Source organism: Cotesia glomerata, linkage group LG5, assembly GCF_020080835.1.
Source record: "Cotesia glomerata isolate CgM1 linkage group LG5, MPM_Cglom_v2.3, whole genome shotgun sequence".
NCBI classification, from domain to species: Eukaryota; Metazoa; Arthropoda; class Insecta; order Hymenoptera; family Braconidae; genus Cotesia; species Cotesia glomerata.
Window position 1 is genome coordinate 16531643 of NC_058162.1, and position 20345 is coordinate 16551987.

The 20345-nt window shown below is 30.9% G+C and overlaps 1 protein-coding gene and 1 long non-coding RNA gene across 3 annotated transcripts in view; both read right to left on the bottom strand.

Annotated features, from left to right (window-relative positions):
* The window catches only part of LOC123264527 (doublesex- and mab-3-related transcription factor A2), a 150103-nt gene extending 135180 nt beyond the window's left edge, over positions 1–14923 (bottom strand). Inside the window, exons 1-2 of one of the 2 annotated variants that reach the window (XM_044727810.1) lie at positions 14715–14923; positions 13706–14490 (exon numbers count right to left, since the gene is read on the bottom strand). In XM_044727810.1, coding sequence (XP_044583745.1) covers positions 13706–13975 — 270 coding nt within the window. In that variant the 5' untranslated portion in view covers positions 13976–14490; positions 14715–14923. Of the gene's footprint in view, positions 1–13705 lie in introns of both variants that reach the window. The other variant, XM_044727809.1, reaches the window with a different exon arrangement.
* Positions 5231–11903, bottom strand: LOC123264532. The gene is made up of 2 exons (XR_006509364.1): positions 11868–11903; positions 5231–5300 (listed from the first exon to the last, which is right to left on the bottom strand). It is a non-coding gene; the product is annotated as an uncharacterized LOC123264532 (long non-coding RNA).
* Positions 14924–20345: the final 5422 nt, after the last annotated feature.

A 20345-nucleotide genomic window follows, 5' to 3' on the forward strand; every position in this document is an offset into this window, starting at 1 on the left:
ACCGGAATCACGGCGAGGTCAATTACTATCTTACGCAGATGGTGTCGAGAAACGAGTGTTTTCGAGAGTATCTACACCGTTTTAAGCACGATGACTCTTCGGAGTGCCCGTCCTGCCCAGGAATTGCTGAAGATGCGGAGCACGTCTTCTTTGTATGTCCTCGTTTCGATCCATAGCGTGAAGAGTTGGAGAGGATCCTAAACCAGAGGATGCAACCAGATTCACTAGTTGAAGCAATGTTGTCATCAGAAGCTGCCTGGAACGCTACCAACACGTTTGTAACGGAAGTCCTCAAAGACTTGCGTTCCACCGAAAGAAGAAGAGCAAATATCAGAAGATAGAAGGAAGGTAGTTAACACCTTAGCCACCAGAAGGAAGAGCAGTAGCTAGTTCCTCCCCTCACGAAGTAATGCCTGACGGCGGTTCTCATGAGGGATTAGAGGAAAGAAGAAAAAGGGTTTAGGGTTTAATGAGTAGGGGCGTTAGCGTCGAGTTTTAGTATGACGCTGCGTCGAGTCTTCACATATCCAGGCAAAACAGCTATGCCTGGAATCCGCAAAAAGGATTCCCCCCTCAAAAAAAAACACACACACACACACACACACACACACACACACACACACACACACACACACACACACACACACACACACACACATACATACAGACATAGTGACAACCTCGCGGGGATAGTCAGGGTAGCTTCATGTGACCTTAAAACGTCGAGATCTGATGAAAACTCGATTTTTGCAAAACGGGGTGAAAACAATAACTTCCCGATTTTTAAAAATCTTCGATTTTCTTAGCGGGAAGTTAAAAAATTGATTATTTCAAAAGTTATGGCTGTTTGTGTTGACCCAATTCAAAAAAAGGTCCTCACAGTGATCATCATAAATCTTTAAAGATTCATATAAAATCAATCGGACAAAAAAAAATAGTTTCATTAATAGATAATTTAGTGCCTGATCGATGCTTTTTTGTTTAACATTAACAAAATGGCGGTCTCAAGAAATTTTTTTAGATTTTAGGGAAAAAACCAACAGTTAATTGTTTATAAAAAATCAAAATTTTCGAAGAAAAAAATAATCAGACACAAGATTTTTATGTTTTCCAAAAACTGTATGAGTTTCATTGAAATCTACTGAGCGGTTTTCGAGTTACAGTGGTCATCAGTTTAGAAAACATAATTTTGAGAAAAACGCATTTAAAGTTTTACACTACTTGCTCTCGAGCGTTTTGGAGTGCCTGAGCGTCCTTTGTTATTTGTCGAATAACTCGAAAAGTATTTGTCAGATTCACTTCAAACTTCCAGACAATATTCTTAAGATATTACACTTAAAGAAAATGCAAAAAAAATCGATTTTTTGAAAATCCTGACTGCTCCTAACCCCTTAAGCAAAAATATCATTACAAATGATTTAATTTGATAATTTACTCTAATTTTCATCCACAATATTATAAATCCGAAAAAATCTATTTGCTTGATAATAAATAATTTTTCTGAAGCATAAATATTTAGTTGTTGCAGCTTAATTTTATGCTATTAAGGCTACATGAAAATCATGTTGCTGTCACATGATTTTTCTCATGCTACCGCAACATGATTGTCATGTAGCCGGAACAAGACAAATCATGTGGATGCAACATGATTTAATCATGTTTATTTACCAAGACTGCATCATGTTGCATTCACTATTTATTTTTTTCCGTGTATACTTATGTAGGACGAAAATCGATAGTCAGCTATACTATATCGACTACAAAAACGATGTAAATGATGCAAATCACACCTTCTTCTTCGTGTAATAAAATAAAATAAAAATGCATGAAACTGCAGAAAATCGCAGTGCTGGCAAATTTACTCCAAAAAATATCGTTAAACTCATGTTTATATTGAGAGCCATTTCATATGCTATATCGTTATTAACAGAAAAATTTTTGCATGAAAAAAGAACTACTCTATAGAATATTGTTCATTTAGACTTTTTTGAAAAACTATCTAAAGTGAAAATCTTAAAATACCTATCAACTATTCTGTTTAACTCCTGCATCATTAGAACATTTTCTCTTTTCTGCAGCGAAAAACACAGAAAAATTATTATTCCCATTATTTTTCACATTAAAACACTCAAAAATGTACATAATCTCAGAGAATGACGCTCTGTAGACGAAAGAATGAAGTATGTTTTACGTTTTGGATGCTCCGAAGTTAGTGAAAAAATAAAAAAAATATTGTAGAGAAACTTATTTGTTTAAATTTATGAATTGCGTTATCTTACGAACGAATTAATCAATTTTGGTGTTTTTTGCGACACCCGACGCAATTTTTCAAGTACAACAAGTAACTAAATACAGAATCTTGATCTAATAAAAAATGTAAGAGTTATTCAGAAAAATACTTTTGTCAATGTTACGTAATTTTATTTTTAAGCTTTCTTAAAATTTACCTAGTAGAATGAATTCAAATGACAGATCTTTTTAAATGCAGTAAGCCACGTCTTAATCAATCAAGTCCTTCAAAAAATTTGAGATATTTACACGTGCATGCACACATATATGCATCAGGACACCATCTAAGGCTGCATTTATCAGAATAGCTTTCTCTGAACTTAGAACATAGCGATATGACGAAAACTCGATTTTGAAAAATCGGACTAAAATCAATATATATCTCCCAATTTATCAATTTTGTCATTGGGTAGTAGAAAGCATTTTCATATTATACTGATCGAAGCATTTGTTATTGTTTAATAAGACTTGTTGCCTATTAATTATAATTATACACTGTAAAAAGAGCGGTGTTAAAAATGGACTTATTTTAACACCGCGCGGTGTTAAAATAAAATAACACCGGCGTAACGGTGTACTTTTCCGGTGTCAAAACACCGGTGTTAAATCAGTGTAAAAACGTAGTAATACCAGTGTAAAAGCGGAGTAAACAGTCTATTTAAAACATCTAGATTATAAAATCTATAAAACATAATGAAACTTAGTTTTTAAATTAAGAAAATATATTAAAGTAGTATTCATTACACTGGCCCACAAAAAAAAAAGTGGTCAGTAATTTTGACCGGACCTATCTATCTTTAGGTATTTTGACGCGCTGAATCCAAATCTGAAGTCAGTTTTGCCCGTACACCCTCAATATTTTGAGTAAAATGCAAAAAAAAACCCCAAAAAATTGCGAAAAACTGGTCACAGCGATGAATAAATTTTTGTGAACCCAGATAAATTATGATTTTCATGTATATCGATTGACTGAATCTGAATCTAAACGTTAAGTAGCCCCTTGAGCCGTCATTTTATCTTCAGGTTCTGAAGATAAAAATTCTGAGAATGAAGATCGTTTGAGAACAAAAAGTTCAATAACAACGAAGAACAGTTTAAAATTCGAGAAAATCGTTCTCTTCATTCTACTTATACATCATTTTTTATATATTTAAAAATTTTGTCAATTTTTCAATTCTAAGATGATATTTCATCCATTAAAATACACCCAAACTTGATCCGGGTCCACAAAATTTATTCATCGCTATGACCAGTTTTTCGCAATTTTTTGCCTTTTATTGGGGTTTTTTGCATTTTACTTAAAATTTCGAGGGTGTACGGGCAAAACTGACTTCAGATTCGGATTCAGCGCGTCAAAACACATAAAGATAGGTAGGTCCGGTCAAAAGTACAGACCACTTTTTTTTTTGTGGGTAGGTGTAATTTTTATGATTTTTAGTGAAATAAACAAAATTATGTCTATAAAAGTTAAGAAAAAAATGTGTGACTTAGAAAAATATAAAAAGTCTATGAGTATCATCTAGAACAAATTTTAACTTTGGTTTGCAGTTATTTCAATTGCTACATATGTAATACAAACTTTATTAAAAAATTATACAATTTTACACCTAGCATTACAATAATTAATAGTTTTATGAATTAATGAATATACCGTTTAATAGTAGTAATTTAGTGAATAAAAACATTCATAAAGTAAAATATCTTCAACATCGAAAAATATTTTAATACTGGAAAATTTTTAACACCGCTTTAACACCGGAAAAAAATATTTTCACCGGCAGCGGTGTTATTTTAACACCGTTTTCGGTGTTGGAATTTAACAACGCAAATTTTAACACCTACACTGCTTTGGACTTACCCCGGTTTTTTTTACAGTGTATAGATCTACAGAGCAAGGCCTTGTGGGGGCTGAAAGACTGAATGTATCGATAAAATGTTTATCTGAAAATTGAAGAAGTATACAAACAGAAGAATTTATGAACGTCATTCATATTCTGTTCAATGACAGGATCTTGAGAGCAGGTTTTTTCTTTGTCTGGTCTCTGTCTGTAGTTCATCTTCCTTGTCGAAAGCTTAGTTAAGTGGAAGAAATAACATAAAAAGTCCGTAATATACTCAATAGAGCCTGATGAATAGCACATAGATTATCAGTTGTACGAATTCGATTATTAAAGCTGATTTTTAAAAGCTTACAAATGCATGTCACAGAAACACGATAATTTTTCGCATCCAAAAGTTACTTCCTAACAAAACAGTGGAATAGTTATGGTTTCATAATTCCAAAAATTTGGGATCGTTACTTTTTGGAAACAAATAGATCGATTAGATTTATCCATGGCAAAAACAGTTTACGGTAAAACACCACAATCACAGTGATTAGCGACGAATTCTCGGTAATACGGTAAAACACGTGTCATGATCTTTCAGAGTGAAATCACCATAACCGTGATGATTTTCGGTAAAATCAATATGAAATTAAAGAAATTTATGGTAAGCTTAAATCTTTGTTTTTATTATAATTCGTTTGGAATTGTAAGAGCTTCGACTGACACACGTACCACTGGGAATAAGAAAAAATCTCTTCATCTTTGATTATCGATATATCTTAATATTGAACAATACCATTTTCTTGCAAGAGCGTTTAATGATATATTAATAAATTTACTTTTCAATTACTAATTTTGATGCCGAAACAAATTTTTTTAGAAATATTTTCAAAAACTAAAGTAAACATACCTTCAGAAGCAATGGACAGATTATCGAGTAAATGCATAACAATGGAAAGAATTGTACTAAATAAACAGTCAGACCGATACATAAAACTGGTTTTTCGAAGTTTAATTTCCGTTAGAAATTTTTAACTTCCCGGTATGAAAATTAATGATCTTGAAAAGCTATTCCGAGTATTTCCACGAAGGAGTCCCTTAGCGCGCGCACGCGCGTGTGTGTGTGTGTGTGTGTGTGTGTGTGTGTGTGTGTGTAAACTTCTCATAACTTCTGAACAGCTTGACCTATCGAAACGGGGTTGGCAGCATTTGATGAAGTTATATAGACATTAGATTTGGTGTGACTTTAACTTTGTCCGGCTCTGTCGATTTTGAGTAATCTCAAAAAGAAAATTTTCGGAAAAATGTTTTTTTCAATAACTTTAAATTAGTGTACCGATCGATTCCAAAATCTAATCAGCTTAACTCTTAACTATAAAGAATGTCACTAATTTCCATCAACCGCCTCAGAATTGGTTGATTCATTCGAGAAATATCATTGTCGAAAAAATTTAAAAGTTGGTTAAAAGACAACTTCGAAATTTATTCTTGAATAGTTTTTATTTAGATAATTATCTATAGAGAATTTCTATAAATAATTTATATGAGTATGCTAAGTTCTCTTAATCACACTAAATTCCGCCAAGCATATAAAAATCGGTTGATTTATCCGAAAGTTTTTGCAGTTAAAATGTTTTATTGAATACAGAGCAGACTTTTTAGCTTGAAGATCTTAAAAGTATAGAAAAATCCTATCTTTGAGCTTAGAGCGCTCAAAATAGTTGTCCAACCATGTTTTATGATCTCAAAGAGCTGAAAAAAGTCATAATAGGTGAAATTTGGAGCGCTTTGCATGTGGAATTAGCGAGAAGTTGCAAAAATGGCGCGTAGGGTCAATTATTTTACTAATTTATTTTATTACTATATATAAGAATTGCAGAAAATTTTTCAATTAGCGAAACCAAACTAATTGTTTGCATCTAAAAGATGTTTGGATAAATAAAGTGAGCCTCTAAAATTTTTTGAAAAAAATCAAATAATTCTATTCAATTTTTCATTTTGATTGTAGAAAATAATTCTTAGACCCAAAAATTTTATCGAATTTCATCCGAATGTTTAATTACTTGTGTGAAAAATTTGTTATTCTTGATATAATTAATATTTTTCTGGAGCTAATGTTACTTAAAAACTTACACCAAAAAAGTGTAAAGACACTACTACTAGAAACCTACTCTATCAGTCAGTGATAAGGGTTTGAAAACCTTGGATCCACTAAAGTGTGAAGAAAAGCGTTCTATATAGTCGTACTTATAGTAAAAAGTAAAAAAAAAGCGTGTACATATCGGATAGAAGTCAGCAAATAAATTACAGTTATCGCATGAATAATTTGTCCAAGGATGAGTTGTTGCTAATGATTTGTTCTCAAATATTTCAAGGCACTACTATATACCGATTATATGTACAGCTTTAAAGATCTATCATCCCGGGAAAAAATGAATTTGCCTAATCATATATATTTATATATGATTATATATTGAATATATAGAATTATATATAATTACATATGATTATATCTAAATTTTTATATAAAATATATATAATCATATATAGACTAAAATATTGTATGTATATTTTATATAAGTCTATATATGATCAGATCTGAGTTATCTAGGTCTATATATGATTATATATAATCTATATATAATTAGATCTGATTAGACCTGAGTTACCTAGGGCTATATATGATTAATTGATTATATATAAATCTATATATAATTAGATCTGATTAGACCTGAGTTATCTAAGGCTATATATGATTATACACTGTAAAAAATTTGCGGAGTGTACGCGGAGTGAATGAAGACTGAATGATTTTTAATTGATTCACTCCCAGCGGGAGTGATAGTTACTCCGAGAAGGAGTTAATTTTTATTAATGATAAAATTCACTCCGCATTCACTCCCAAAATAAATGAATTTAGAAATAAATTTTTGTAAAGAAAATATTTTTATAAACCCTTTTTATATTTAATTATTAAAAATTTAATTTATTATTTTTAATAATATTTCATTTTAATTATTATTATAATGTTTTTATTTATTTTTTTTTATAAATTAATTATAAATAAAAATTGTCAAAAAAAAATATGTAGATATATATATACTAACGGGCCCGACAGACGTTGTCATGTACACACGTCTTAAATTTATAAATTTTAGAAATAAGCTTGTATAGTTAAAAACATCATTAGTTAACAATATGCAATAGGCATTCGTCAATATTTAACATTTTCGTAAATATAAGCCCATTCTGATTTTATACTCATCAAGAGCTTTAATTTGAGTACCCACATGCATTTTTGATATATTTTATATATTTATATATTTCACAAATACCATATATATAAAAAATGTTATGTGGGTACTCAAATGAAAGAACTTGATGAGTGTAACATCGGGATGAGCTTATATCTTTCAAAACTTCAATAATTAAGAAATGACATTGTATCTTGTCAACTAATGATATTTTTAAAGATATAAGCTCATCCCGATGTTATACTCATCAAGACCTTTCATTTGAGTACCCACATCAATTTTTCATATATTTTATATATTTATATATATTATATAGATGTATATATGAAAAATATATCAAAAATGCATGTGGGTACTCAAATGAAAGCTCTTGATGAGTGTAACATCGGAATGAGCTTATATCGTTAAAAACATCATTATTTAACAAAATACATTATCATTCATTAATTATAATTAATAATTATTAACATTTTCATAAGTCCATTATGATTTTATACTCATCGATACCTTTCATTTGAGTACCCACATGAATTTTTTCATATATCTTATATATATGATATTTATAAAATATATGAAAAGTGCATGTGGGTAGTCAAGGTCAACAACAGTTTATAAATAAAAAATCTATTAAATAAACATTTTCTCGTGGACTGAATTGTGAATCTGAACCATTCTGGAATCCACCGGAAGACACACAAAAAACTTCATTAAAATCGGTCCAGCCGTTTAGGAGGAGTTCAGTGATAAACACATGCACAGAAGAAATATATATATAAAGATTAATAATTTTGAGATTTTTTTTGTAGAATGAAAATTCATCCTTATTTTATTTATTTTAAAAACTTCGAACGCCGATGTTTTTCGGAGTGAAATTCGACATCACTCCGAAATCACTCTGAAATCACTCCGCAAATAAAAACTCCAAATTCACTCCCTACGCGGAGTGATTAATTACTTCACCCGAACCTCCGATTGATGGGAGTGAAATTCATTCCCGATTCACTCCGGATTTTTTACAGTGTATATAAATCTATATATGTTTAGATCTGATTAGACCTGAGTTATCTAGGGCTATATATGATTATATATAAATCTATATATGATTATATCTAATCAAATGTAAATTATAACTTTACATTTATTAATATATAATAATATATAATTAGATGCAGCATTTTTCAATGATTATATTTAATAAATATTTTGTTGAGTGAATTTGTTTCACTTGCAATGTCATATGATATGAAGAATGCTCATAAACAAAAATCATCTTTATAAATTATTTTCCTTAATTATATTACATTATAATAACGTTTATTGTAACATATCGAATTCTATCACAACTCATAATGATCTTTTAAATTTTTAAATATTCTAAACGTTAATTTATTTAGTGATTTGAATTATTGTCATGTGTTACAGTTATGTATCCCAGTTGTCGGGTTACAAAAAATGTCAAAAGAAAATTGCTATTTTTGCTTTTGATTTTAAATAAATATTTGTTAACTGTTAACAAATATTTATTAACATTTAATAAATCGTATTTAATAAATAATTTATTAACTGGTAATAAATATATATTAAATCCCATGATGTTAAAAAATCACTTATTAACAGTTAATAGAGCTCATTAAATATAAACAAATCCTTCTATCAATATCAGTTTAACTATACGGAAATCATATATAATTATATATGAATCATATATAACTATATATGAATCATATATAATTATATATGAATCATATATAATTATAAATGAATCATATATAATTATATATGAATCATATATAATTATATATGCATTTTGTAATTACTGTAAAAAGTTCTCTGTTTTTATCTCAGAGTCTGCTACTCCAATGATTAATAATTTTTTAAACTATAGTTTTTTGTGGATGAAATAATGGAACTGTATAAATTAATTTAACTTATAAAAATCGATTATAACTCCATTGACGAAATATTGTTCTGAACATAGAAAAAAAAAATTCTCACCAAGGGATAGTTCTTAATTTCAATTTTAAGTACTCGCTGGATGAATTTAAAGTTTTCCCATATAATTAACCCGTTAAAATAATTTTTTTTACTTAAATTATCTATAGCATAGCGACATTTCATGATATTCATTTGACCATGGGCAGAAGTTGTAGAGGAATCCTTCCTCTTTAAAAGCTTTGACAGCTTATTTCCAATTTATGAGGAACCTCACCAGTAAAAAATTGTACATTCGATTTTTGCTCAAAAGTCGTGGTTTTTTTATTTTTTCCCCTAAACTATTGATCTGACACCTAAATTGCAAAGGACCTTTTTTGTAAAGAATTCAATTTTCTATAAGATAGATTGATAGCTGAACCCTTTCAATAAATTGCCTCTGAGATAAATTTCATTAATTACAAGAAAACAATAAATGACACTATTTTATCGTAATTTTTATACTTTTTAATAAAACAACAGTTGATAAAAAAAATTATAACATTGTATATTTTTATAATCAAATATTGTGATATCGTTATAATGCCTAAATTTTTGAAATTTTTAATTGTCTGACAAATATTCTAATAAATATAGTTGTTACATAGAATATATCCAAAATATATGATCATACATAACTCCGGTACACAAAAAAAAGTGGTATGTACTTTGGATTGCACCTACCTATTGAAATGAATATTGACCCACTGAATCCGAATTTCAAGTCCGTTTGACCCGGTAACCCTCCAATTTTGAGCATAATGCAAAAAACCCCAAAAAAATGCATAAAACTGCAGTCACGACGATGAAAAAATTCTTGTGGACCCGGATCAAGTATGATTCTTTTGTATTTTAATTTACTGAATCTAAATCTGAACGTTAATTAGCCCAGTACCCCGTTAACGTTTAAAAATTAAAAAAATCTCAAAAAACCAAAAAAATTGGGAAAATTGCAGTTACAAATTTGAAAAAAAAAAACCTGTAAAACACGATTAAATACTATTCTTGTATTTTTCCACGCATGAAATACAAAAGAGAATAACAAACGGAAGAAAAATTTACTGCGTAGATCGTTTGAGAACAAAAGAGTTCGATTTCAATGAAGAACAGTTTGAAATTCGAGAAAATCGTTCTCTTTATTCTAGTTATACGTCATTTTTTATAGATATTAAAATTTTTTATATTTTCAGAATCTTAATTTATATTTTATGCGTAAAAAAACACAAAAAAAATATTTAATCATGTTTTATAGATTTTTTCTCATATTTATAGCTGCGATTTTCCCGATTTTTTTTTTTGGTGTATTGAGATTTTTTTTAATTTTAAAACGTTAACGGGGCAAGAAAACTTCAGATTCAAATTCAGTGGAACAAAATACATGAAAATCATACTCAATCTGAGTCCAAAAAAATTTTAATCTCTATAACTTCAATTTTTCATGATTTATTGCAATTTTTTTGGGTTTTTCGTTTCTTATTTCAAATTTGGTCGGTTCAGCAGGCTAATTAACGTTCAGATTTAGTTTCATTAAATTGGAATACATAAAAATCATACTTGATCCGGGTCCACAAGAATTTTTTCATCGCCGTGACTGCAGTTTTATGCATTTTTTTGGGGTTTTTTGCATTATGCTCAAAATTGGAGGGTTACCGGGTCAAACGGACTTGAAATTCGGATTCAGTGGGTCAATATTCATTTCAATAGGTAGGTGCAATCCAAAGTACATACCACTTTTTTTTGTGTACCGGAGTTATGTATGATCATATATTTTGGATATATTCTATGTAACAACTATATTTATTAGAATATTTGTCAGACAATTAAAAATTTCAAAAATTTAGGCATTATAACGATATCACAATATTTGATTATAAAAATATACAATGTTATAATTTTTTTTATCAACTGTTGTTTTATTAAAAAGTATAAAAATTACGATAAAATAGTGTCATTTATTGTTTTCTTGTAATTAATGAAATTTATCTCAGAGGCAATTTATTGAAAGGGTTCAGCTATCAATCTATCTTATAGAAAATTGAATTCTTTACAAAAAAGGTCCTTTGTAATTTAGGTGTCAGATCAATAGTTTAGGGGAAAAAATAAAAAAACCACGACTTTTGAGCAAAAATCGAATGTACAATTTTTTACTGGTGAGGTTACTCATAAATTGTAAATAAGCTGTCAAAGCTTTTAAAGAGGAAGGATTCCTCTACAACTTCTGCCCATGGTCAAATGAATATCATGAAATGTCGCTATGCTATAGATAATTTAAGCAAAAAAAATTATTTTAACGGGTTAATTATATGGGAAAACTTTAAATTCATCCAGTGAGTACTTAAAATTGAAATTAAGAACTATCCCTTGGTGAGAATTTTTTTTTCTATGTTCAGAACAATATTTCGTCAATGGAGTGAGAAAAAAAATAGTCGTCTCAAATGAAGCACCCTAGTATGTATGTATGTATGTGTGTGTGTGTGTGTGTGTGACCGTCTTATAAGACCCTCTTATAAGTTTTGAACAGCTCGACCGATTTCATTGCGGTTGGCGCCATTCGAAAGGGCTTAACCAAACTCAGATTTTAAATGTAATTTGAACCAATTTGAACCGGTAGATTTTGAGAAATCTCAAAAAAACTACAAAAACAATTTTTTTCACATGTGGATTTTTTAGAATAACTTTGAAACGGCTTTACCGATCGATTTCAAAAACTAATCAGCTCTTGACATCAAGAAACCACGTCGATCGCCGCCCACCCGGTCGAAATCGGTTGATTTTTTCGTGAGTCATCGTTCTCGAACAAAAACTCAAAAAAGTGTTTTTTTCGGAATAACTTCGGAATTTTTAATTTAATTAATTTAAACTTAAAAATTATTTACGAGGCTTAAAAAAATGCGTCGAATGCCGCCAATTACATGAAAATCCGTTTATTCATTCAAAAGTTATTGTGGTTTGAAAATTAAAAGAATTAGGACGACGGTTGACCCTACAGACCACCCCTGCAACTTCCCGCTCATTTTGTACTTAAGCGCTCAAAATTCTTCGAGCTCAAAACTCTAATAGCAGTTTAATAAAACAATTTTTTGAATTTTCAAACGGCAATAACTTTTGAATTAATGAACCGATAATGAACGATAACTCACGAACGAATCAACCGATTTTGACCAGGCTTGCAGTGATCAACGTGGTTTTTTGATCTTAACAGCTGATTAGATTTTGAAATTGATCGGTAAAGCCATTTAAAAGTAATTCCAAAAAAACCACATTTCAAAAAATTTTTTTTGTAGTTTTTTTAAGATTTCTCAAAATTTACTGTTTCGAATCGGTTTAAATGGTATTCAAAATCTAAGTTTGGTCAAGCCCTTTCGAATGGCGTCAACCGCGATGAAATCGGTCAAGCCGTCCAAAAGTTATAAGAGGGTCACATACACACACACACACACACACACACACACACACACACACACACACACACACACACACACACACACACACACACACACACACACACACACACACACACACACACACACACACATACAGACATACTGACATCATCGCGAAAACATTTAGGGAAGCTTCCTAGGGCCTCAAAACGTCAAGATCTGATAAGAACTTGATTTTCGAAAAATAGGGTAAAACCAATAACTTCCTGATTTTAAAAAATTTTCAATTTTTTTAGCGGGAAGTTAAAAATATTGTTTTATTAAACTTCTATCAGACTTTTGAGCTCGGAGAGCTCAAAATGACATGCAAATTATATTTTTGAGCTCAAAGAGCTCAAAAATATAATTAGTGCACTTTGAGTGCTTAATTATGGAATTAGCGGGAAGTTGCAGGGATGGCCTTTAGGGTCAACCGTTTTTTAAATTTTTTTCTAAGGAATTAGTTTACCAGACTACTTAGATATTATGTTTTACTGTTTAAATAATCTCTATTTGTTAATAATTTCGTATTTAAGTAAAATGAAAAATATTGAATAAGTTTTTCGTCTTGAATCAAGATATTTTTTCCCGTGTACATGTTAGATCAATTGGTCTTGAATGTACTTATTGATTGAATGAATTCTAAAAATTTTCTACATTTGTACTTTTTATTTGGAGTAATGTATAATATATAGTATATGTTATATTCAATCTCAGCGCAAATACTAATTTATTCAAAGTCCACTCTTTTTCTACACTAAGAGTACCCTTACCAATAATACAGCTCTTTTAAGAGTATGTTATTGATAGATGAGTTCAATTGAAGGACATAATAGTTTACCAACAGGCTAAAAGTCTTTGATTGTTTCGATAGTTTTCTAATTCTTCAAACTAATGAATTTTTTTTAAAATTTGATTAATTTCTTGAAAATCAATTACATACCTGAGCAGCCATTACTCGTTGACGTTCAGCAATAAGTGTGCATTTGGCACAAACGCAATCGCGCCATCGACAATAACGTTTATGTCCTTTGAGTGCAGAAACAACTCCGTGATTACGACATCTGGCACACTTTGGTGTCCTCTGATAACGTTCGGCACTAGCTCGAAGAAAAAAAGCAGCTGGCAACACGTGATGCTGTTGCTGTTGTTGCTGATGTTGCATTAATTGACCAACATCAACTCCCAGACCAACTCCTCGTGGTAATGACATTTCAATTGATTTAATGTGAATCACGTATAGTATTACTAAACACCAAAAATTTGCAGTATCGTATTATTTCAGTTCATCAATACGAGATTAAAAGCACTGACAAGTCCGCAGTTTCATTGCTACCGAAAAAATAACTTCACCATTAATGTTTACGATAAAAAAGCAAAAAGCTAAAAAACTAACTGTAGATGAGCTATACTTCTTTATATGTAAAGAGTAAACTTTTTCAGCGGTGAATGCGCAATGCTTTTTTCGCGCAACATCGGAATGTTTCATTCGTCATAAATACCGGCCAACCACCGATCGGGATATTAAATCTTTTGACTTAAACAACTTCTTCTTATATTAAAAAAAAACCTCAAACATTACCGTAAATACGTTTTCACTGCAATATTAACGAAGTTTATAAATTTAAAAGAATTTTTCCAACAATATGTCACTACACTTGAATACACATGACTTATACCAATTGAAAATTTACGATACTTTGAAATGAAGAGCTGAACTTTAACTAGCTGAAATTAGAATGTATCTTATCAATCACATTGATATTAACTTATAGATACATATTAGACCATATTTGTACAATATCTCATCGTCAACAGTTGCTGCGAGAACGTAGAGAATCTGATTCAAGCAACTTATAGGCGTTGGCAGTAAAATAGAACAGTAAGGATGGACTATCACTACAATAAGCAGAGGGGGATAAAGCAGAAAAATATATTGTATAGATATATACCTCAATGCGATAGTCTCTAGATTTTGTACTGATGTTGGGGTGGATCGCGGTGGAATTCTAGCAACCCCTTCCAGTGATTCACATAAAATAAAACACTGTGCCACAGTGTTCCACCCCGAGGTCTTAACCATACGCAGGCTTCGAGGTTGTTAGACCACGCCCGTGCTCGTTGGCTATTGGTGGATCGCTTACGTCCCATAGAGATGTTAATAGTTTATATCTGACTGCATTATGTACATATATATATGTATATACAATTTATATATATATATATATATATATATATATATATATATATATATATATATATATATATCACTTGTCCGATGGTACCGGAAAGGGTTTATATCTCAACGTCATTTCCATCTCTCTTACTAGTGTACCCAAGTTTTCCGTCGTCCAACAACTTCATGCTATCTTCATTTGTAAACTCACTCATCTAGACTTTCTATTCTGTTTCGTTTCTACGTAAGGTAAATTGAGATAGACCGATAGTATGTATACATAACGCATTTAATGCATTATATATACATACGTGCGTATATGTGTTGGGCGTGTGTGGGAAGATCTCTATATAAATGCGTGTATACATGCAACCAATACATTATTACTCAGTTGTATTTTATACAGGCATTTAATAAAAACTTGCACAATACCTGAGCGATGCTCAGACGATTTTACCTCTTTCTATTCTCTCTATTGTTACGACCAACTGTTTTAAATAACCCCCGCATACATTTCATTGTTATAATTATATTATTTGTTTGGTATATATTATTTCTTTGTTATTTATTATATCTTTTTTTCCATTACGATTTTACTTTGTGTTTTACTTTATTTATTATATTCATGTAAAGCTGTAGTCAACCTGATAGATTTTTTGTAGATATAATAGATAAATACGTTTGAACTGAGGCTTGAATTCTAAAATCACTAATTTAATATGTATCATCGGTATAAGCTATATTTGATACTCTGTCCTTATTTTCATGAAAAAGTTATTGGATCGAAAATATGCAATTCAAGGTAAAAAAAGAAAAAGATTTAAGTTATTTGTTGGCTTTGTGAAAATTTCATTTTTATAATTGGTAATTAATGTGAACTCTAATTATTGACTACTTCAAGATGCTACAAAAATTTTTAATTAACAGCTTTATCTTTCAGAAATACATGGATAAGTTGGTAATTCAATTATACATACGTATATTGAGGGGGAGTGTGTGTGTGTGTGTGTGTGTGTGTGTGTGTTATTTATTTATGGATAGTTGTGTATGTACAAATGTGTTAGGATTTCATGCGACTAACCACTATGAGCACATTTGAGATCCATGATGAAACCTTTGAATCGTATTCCACGAACGAGATTTCAATGGGTAGTCTATTGTTAGTTGAAAATGGCGACCGAATTTATATAGTAATCTAATGTACAGATGTTATTTAGCCGCATTCAAAATAAATTCATACAGGATAATGCCATATTGTGCTCAGTTGTATGTTCGCCCTCGAATTCATGTATATATCACTCATCGCCTTTTTATACATTGTTAAATCATATTTACCTGCTACTTACTTATCACTTACTTTCTACTCTATTTTTTGTGTTACGATTATTAGTAGTTAACGTATTTACGTTTATTAGTATATTATATGCTACAATACATATAAAGAAAAAAATATTTTATTTATGAAGAAATAAGTAATAGATTGATTGAATAACTACCATCACATATATCTGTTATACATTGTATATCGAGAATATTCCATTGAATTCTAATGCAGACAACGATATTAGACTAACTTTATAACCTTCAATCAAGTAAAACTAGCCAGGCCTTAGTCAGAGCCTCGATTTCGTTTTTAATAGGGCTACAAAAAAATTTAATAATTCTTCATACTACGATCTGGTACTAGGAATAAATGTGTAGCAATAGTCTGTTTTACTCATGACAGGGTGAATGTTCAATTTTTTATCACTAATTTTAATGTAAACTTGGTTGTTATTTTATGTAAAATTTATAATATTATTAATAAACATTATAATCATATTTTTACTTTTAGCTCACATTGATTTTATTGATTGCTATTTTTTCTTTTAATTTTCGAAACAACTAAGCAGTTTTTTTTCACTGTACCTAAAATAAATATTATAATTTTTTCCAAATGATAAACAATCATTAAATTTTTAAAACCCGAAGAACAATAATTAAAACGAAGATGACAAAAAACCCGGTTACATGAGATTATTTCAATCTCAATATTTGTAACTTGAATAGATTACGAAATATTCTGAAACAGAAGCCTTCGAGAGGCAGAGAATTTCTAGTCTTACATTGTATACGAAAGGTCTAGGTATCAAATTTTAGCGATACCCGAGTTTTTTTTAGTGGAAATTCGCGATTTAGCCAACGTTTCAACTATTCAATTTTATATTCCATTGCCATTATTGCGTACATAATATTATCAATCTGAGGTATTAAGTTCTAGAATAAAAATAATTGTTTTACTTATTCAAGGAGCTCATCCAATATTTCATTATTTAACGTACCCGACCAGAAATTTAAGTTCGGCGGTAGTTCGTTTCGAATTAGGCATGCCGAATTCCAAGTTCGCGCCGAACCAGGAAGCCAAAGTTGGCCCACGTCCCGGAAGTAACGCAGTCGCGAGTTTGGGCCTAACTTGGCTTCCGACTTAGGCGGTGGTTTGGAAACCACACTTGCTGGTGACTATCCAAGCCTCATTCGGTCCGAATTTGGCTACCTAACTAGACAGCAATTCAGAAACTAAATTCGCACGGAAGAATCCAAATTGAATCCTTTTTTTGTTTTTAGCTATTTTTATTATAAAGCAAAAATTAATAATAATGAATGCTTATTTTTTTTAATTTACTTTTTAAATTTTAAATATAAATATCGACTTTAGGACAAAATTTTTTAAATATTAAGTAAACAAAAAAAATTTTTTTTTTTTTTTTATTTAGTATTATTTTTTTTATATTTTCGGTCATTTTTTTCGCTTTTTAGGGTTTTTCTTACTATGAAGAAGTTTTTTTTGATTGGTCGATTTTATGGGTCAAGGGGGGAGGAGATGATGGAGTTAGATACATTAGTCACACACAACACTTAAATTTACCTCACACTCGCCTTAAGAATAATTATAATTAATAATTATTAATTATTAAAAATTTTACATGTCGAACGCGAGACTCGAACACTGTACCCGACGCACGAGAGCCCTATACCATACCGCGACGCTACGCCGATGATGAGCGACCTCTTGCCTCAAGATACTTATAAGCCCGACACTTCGGCAAACATTCGGTTACCGTTGCAACGGTCGAGTTAGGAATTCCGATATTATACCTAAGTGAGGACTTGCCACAGACTTACCTAGTCAAGTTTCATTTTGATAGACCAAGCTTCAGAATACAGGTTGCCGTTATTTCATAACAGTTTGGCAATCCATGACATACCGAACTTAGGCATTTCCACTGTTTTGCCTAAAGAAGCTCGATCGTGGTATGCCAAGTTTCGGTAAATCTTTGGTTACCGTTATTTCATAACAGTTTGGCAACCCATGAAATACCGAACTTAGGCATTGCCATAGGTTTTCCGAAGTGAGTCTGAACTTGGTGAACCAAACTTCGGTAAGCCTTTGGTTACTGTTATTTCATAACAGTTTGGCAATCCATGATATACCGAACTTAGGCATTTCCACAGATTTGCCTAAGTAAGCCCGAGCTTGGTGAACTAAACTTCGGTAAGCCTTTGGTTACTGTTATTTCATAACAGTTTGGCAATCCATGATATACCGAACTTAGGCATTTCCACAGATTTGCCTAAGTAAGCCCGAGCTTGGTGAACTAAACTTCGGTAAGCCTTTGGTTACCGTTATTTCGTACTAATTAGGCAATCCATGATATCCCGAACTTAGGCAGTGCCAAACTATTACGAGATTACATCGAATGTGGAATTCTTTTGGCATACCAATGTTCGGCTTGCCTAATTTAAAATAAATAAGATCCGAATTGGGTTAGCCTAAATTCGGAAAGCCAACTTCGCCCCGAACTGATTTTTCGGCATACCTCACTAAAATTCTAGTCGGGTATCAATGACTAAGCCAATTTAGGTTTCATTTAATATATTAAATGTCGTTCAGATTGTTAAAGAAAAGAAAAAAAAAAGTTCGGAAAATGGTTGACCCTGAAAGCCATCCCTGCAACTTCCCGCTAATTCCATACCTAGGCGCTTAAAATTGCACTTATGATGTTTTTGAGCTCCTCGAGCTCAAAAATACAATTTATGTATTATTTTGAGCTCTCCGAGCTCAAAAGTCTAAAAGAAGTTTAAAAAAACACTCTTCTCCAAACACATTTAACTTTTATTTTTGTCAATACATTACTGACTGTACAAAATACTTATCAATGAGATATTATTGATTTATTTCTGCCGTATAAGCATGTAATTACTTTTCAAATACTAATTAAATAGTATCGGTATTTTCTCCATTCAGTAAATAAAAAAAGGAATAAAAGCTGTGAATTAATTGTCCGTACCTGCTCACTAAAACAATTGATAAAAGCAGTAAGAGCAGTCATTTTTCATAACAGATTCTACAAATGATACATGAGTTAAATTGGTTTTAAAGTTCAGATCCACTGAAGATTTTAATGTCTACGTAACCTTTAACAAAAAATATTGTGAATGAATTGTCCTGTAATATATGTCAGTAGAATGGCCACGGGGTGTTTTTGTATAGAAAATAGAATTTAGAATAGTTTTATAAGCTCTGAAGCGAGCTCGAAAACAGAAATTAACCCAATCAGCTTCCTCGAACTTTTTTGATTCAAACAGGTATTGTAAACTTTCAGCTGAATTTAATGGAACAGTTAGTTACCAGCAAAAAATGCTAGAACTTAACTCAATCTATATATTTATGCTCAGAAAAATGGTATGAGCTCTAGAGTGGTGTCACGATAAAAGACCCGTAGAAAAAATATCGGTGATGATGTAAAAAGAAAAAATCAGGAAAACGGTTGCCCCTGAAGGCCATCATCCCTGCAACTTCCCGCTAATTCTATACATAAGCGCTTAAAATTGCACTTATAACGTTAAAAAATATGATTTATTTGTTATTTTGAGCTCTCCGAGCTCAAAGAATTAGCTGTTATATGCTTTTCAGTTCGTTGACCTCAAAAGTCTGATAGGAGTTTAATAAAACAATATTCTTTAAATGTTCAAACTACAATTACTTTTGAATGAATAAACCGATTTTCACGCGGTTTCCCGAATTTGTTTGACAACGATAACTCACGAACCAATCAACCGATTTCGACGTTCTTGGATAAGATCAACGTGGTTTTTTGAGCTCATATATTTATATCGTTACATAAAAAAAGGCCATTTGGCACCAGCCAAGATGGAAGGTAGATTTAATGTAATCCATGATCTTAATAACAATATCATAAATAATTATTATTTCTTAAGTTTATGAGAAAAGTAAATCGGCTGCCAAATTTTAAAATACAGTGATTTTTGAGATTTTCGAATATTTCAAATGGCTGCCATTTCTAAACTATTTGACAGATTCAGCTCACTTTTGAACTCATCCAATCTAATTGTCTATAGAATAAGT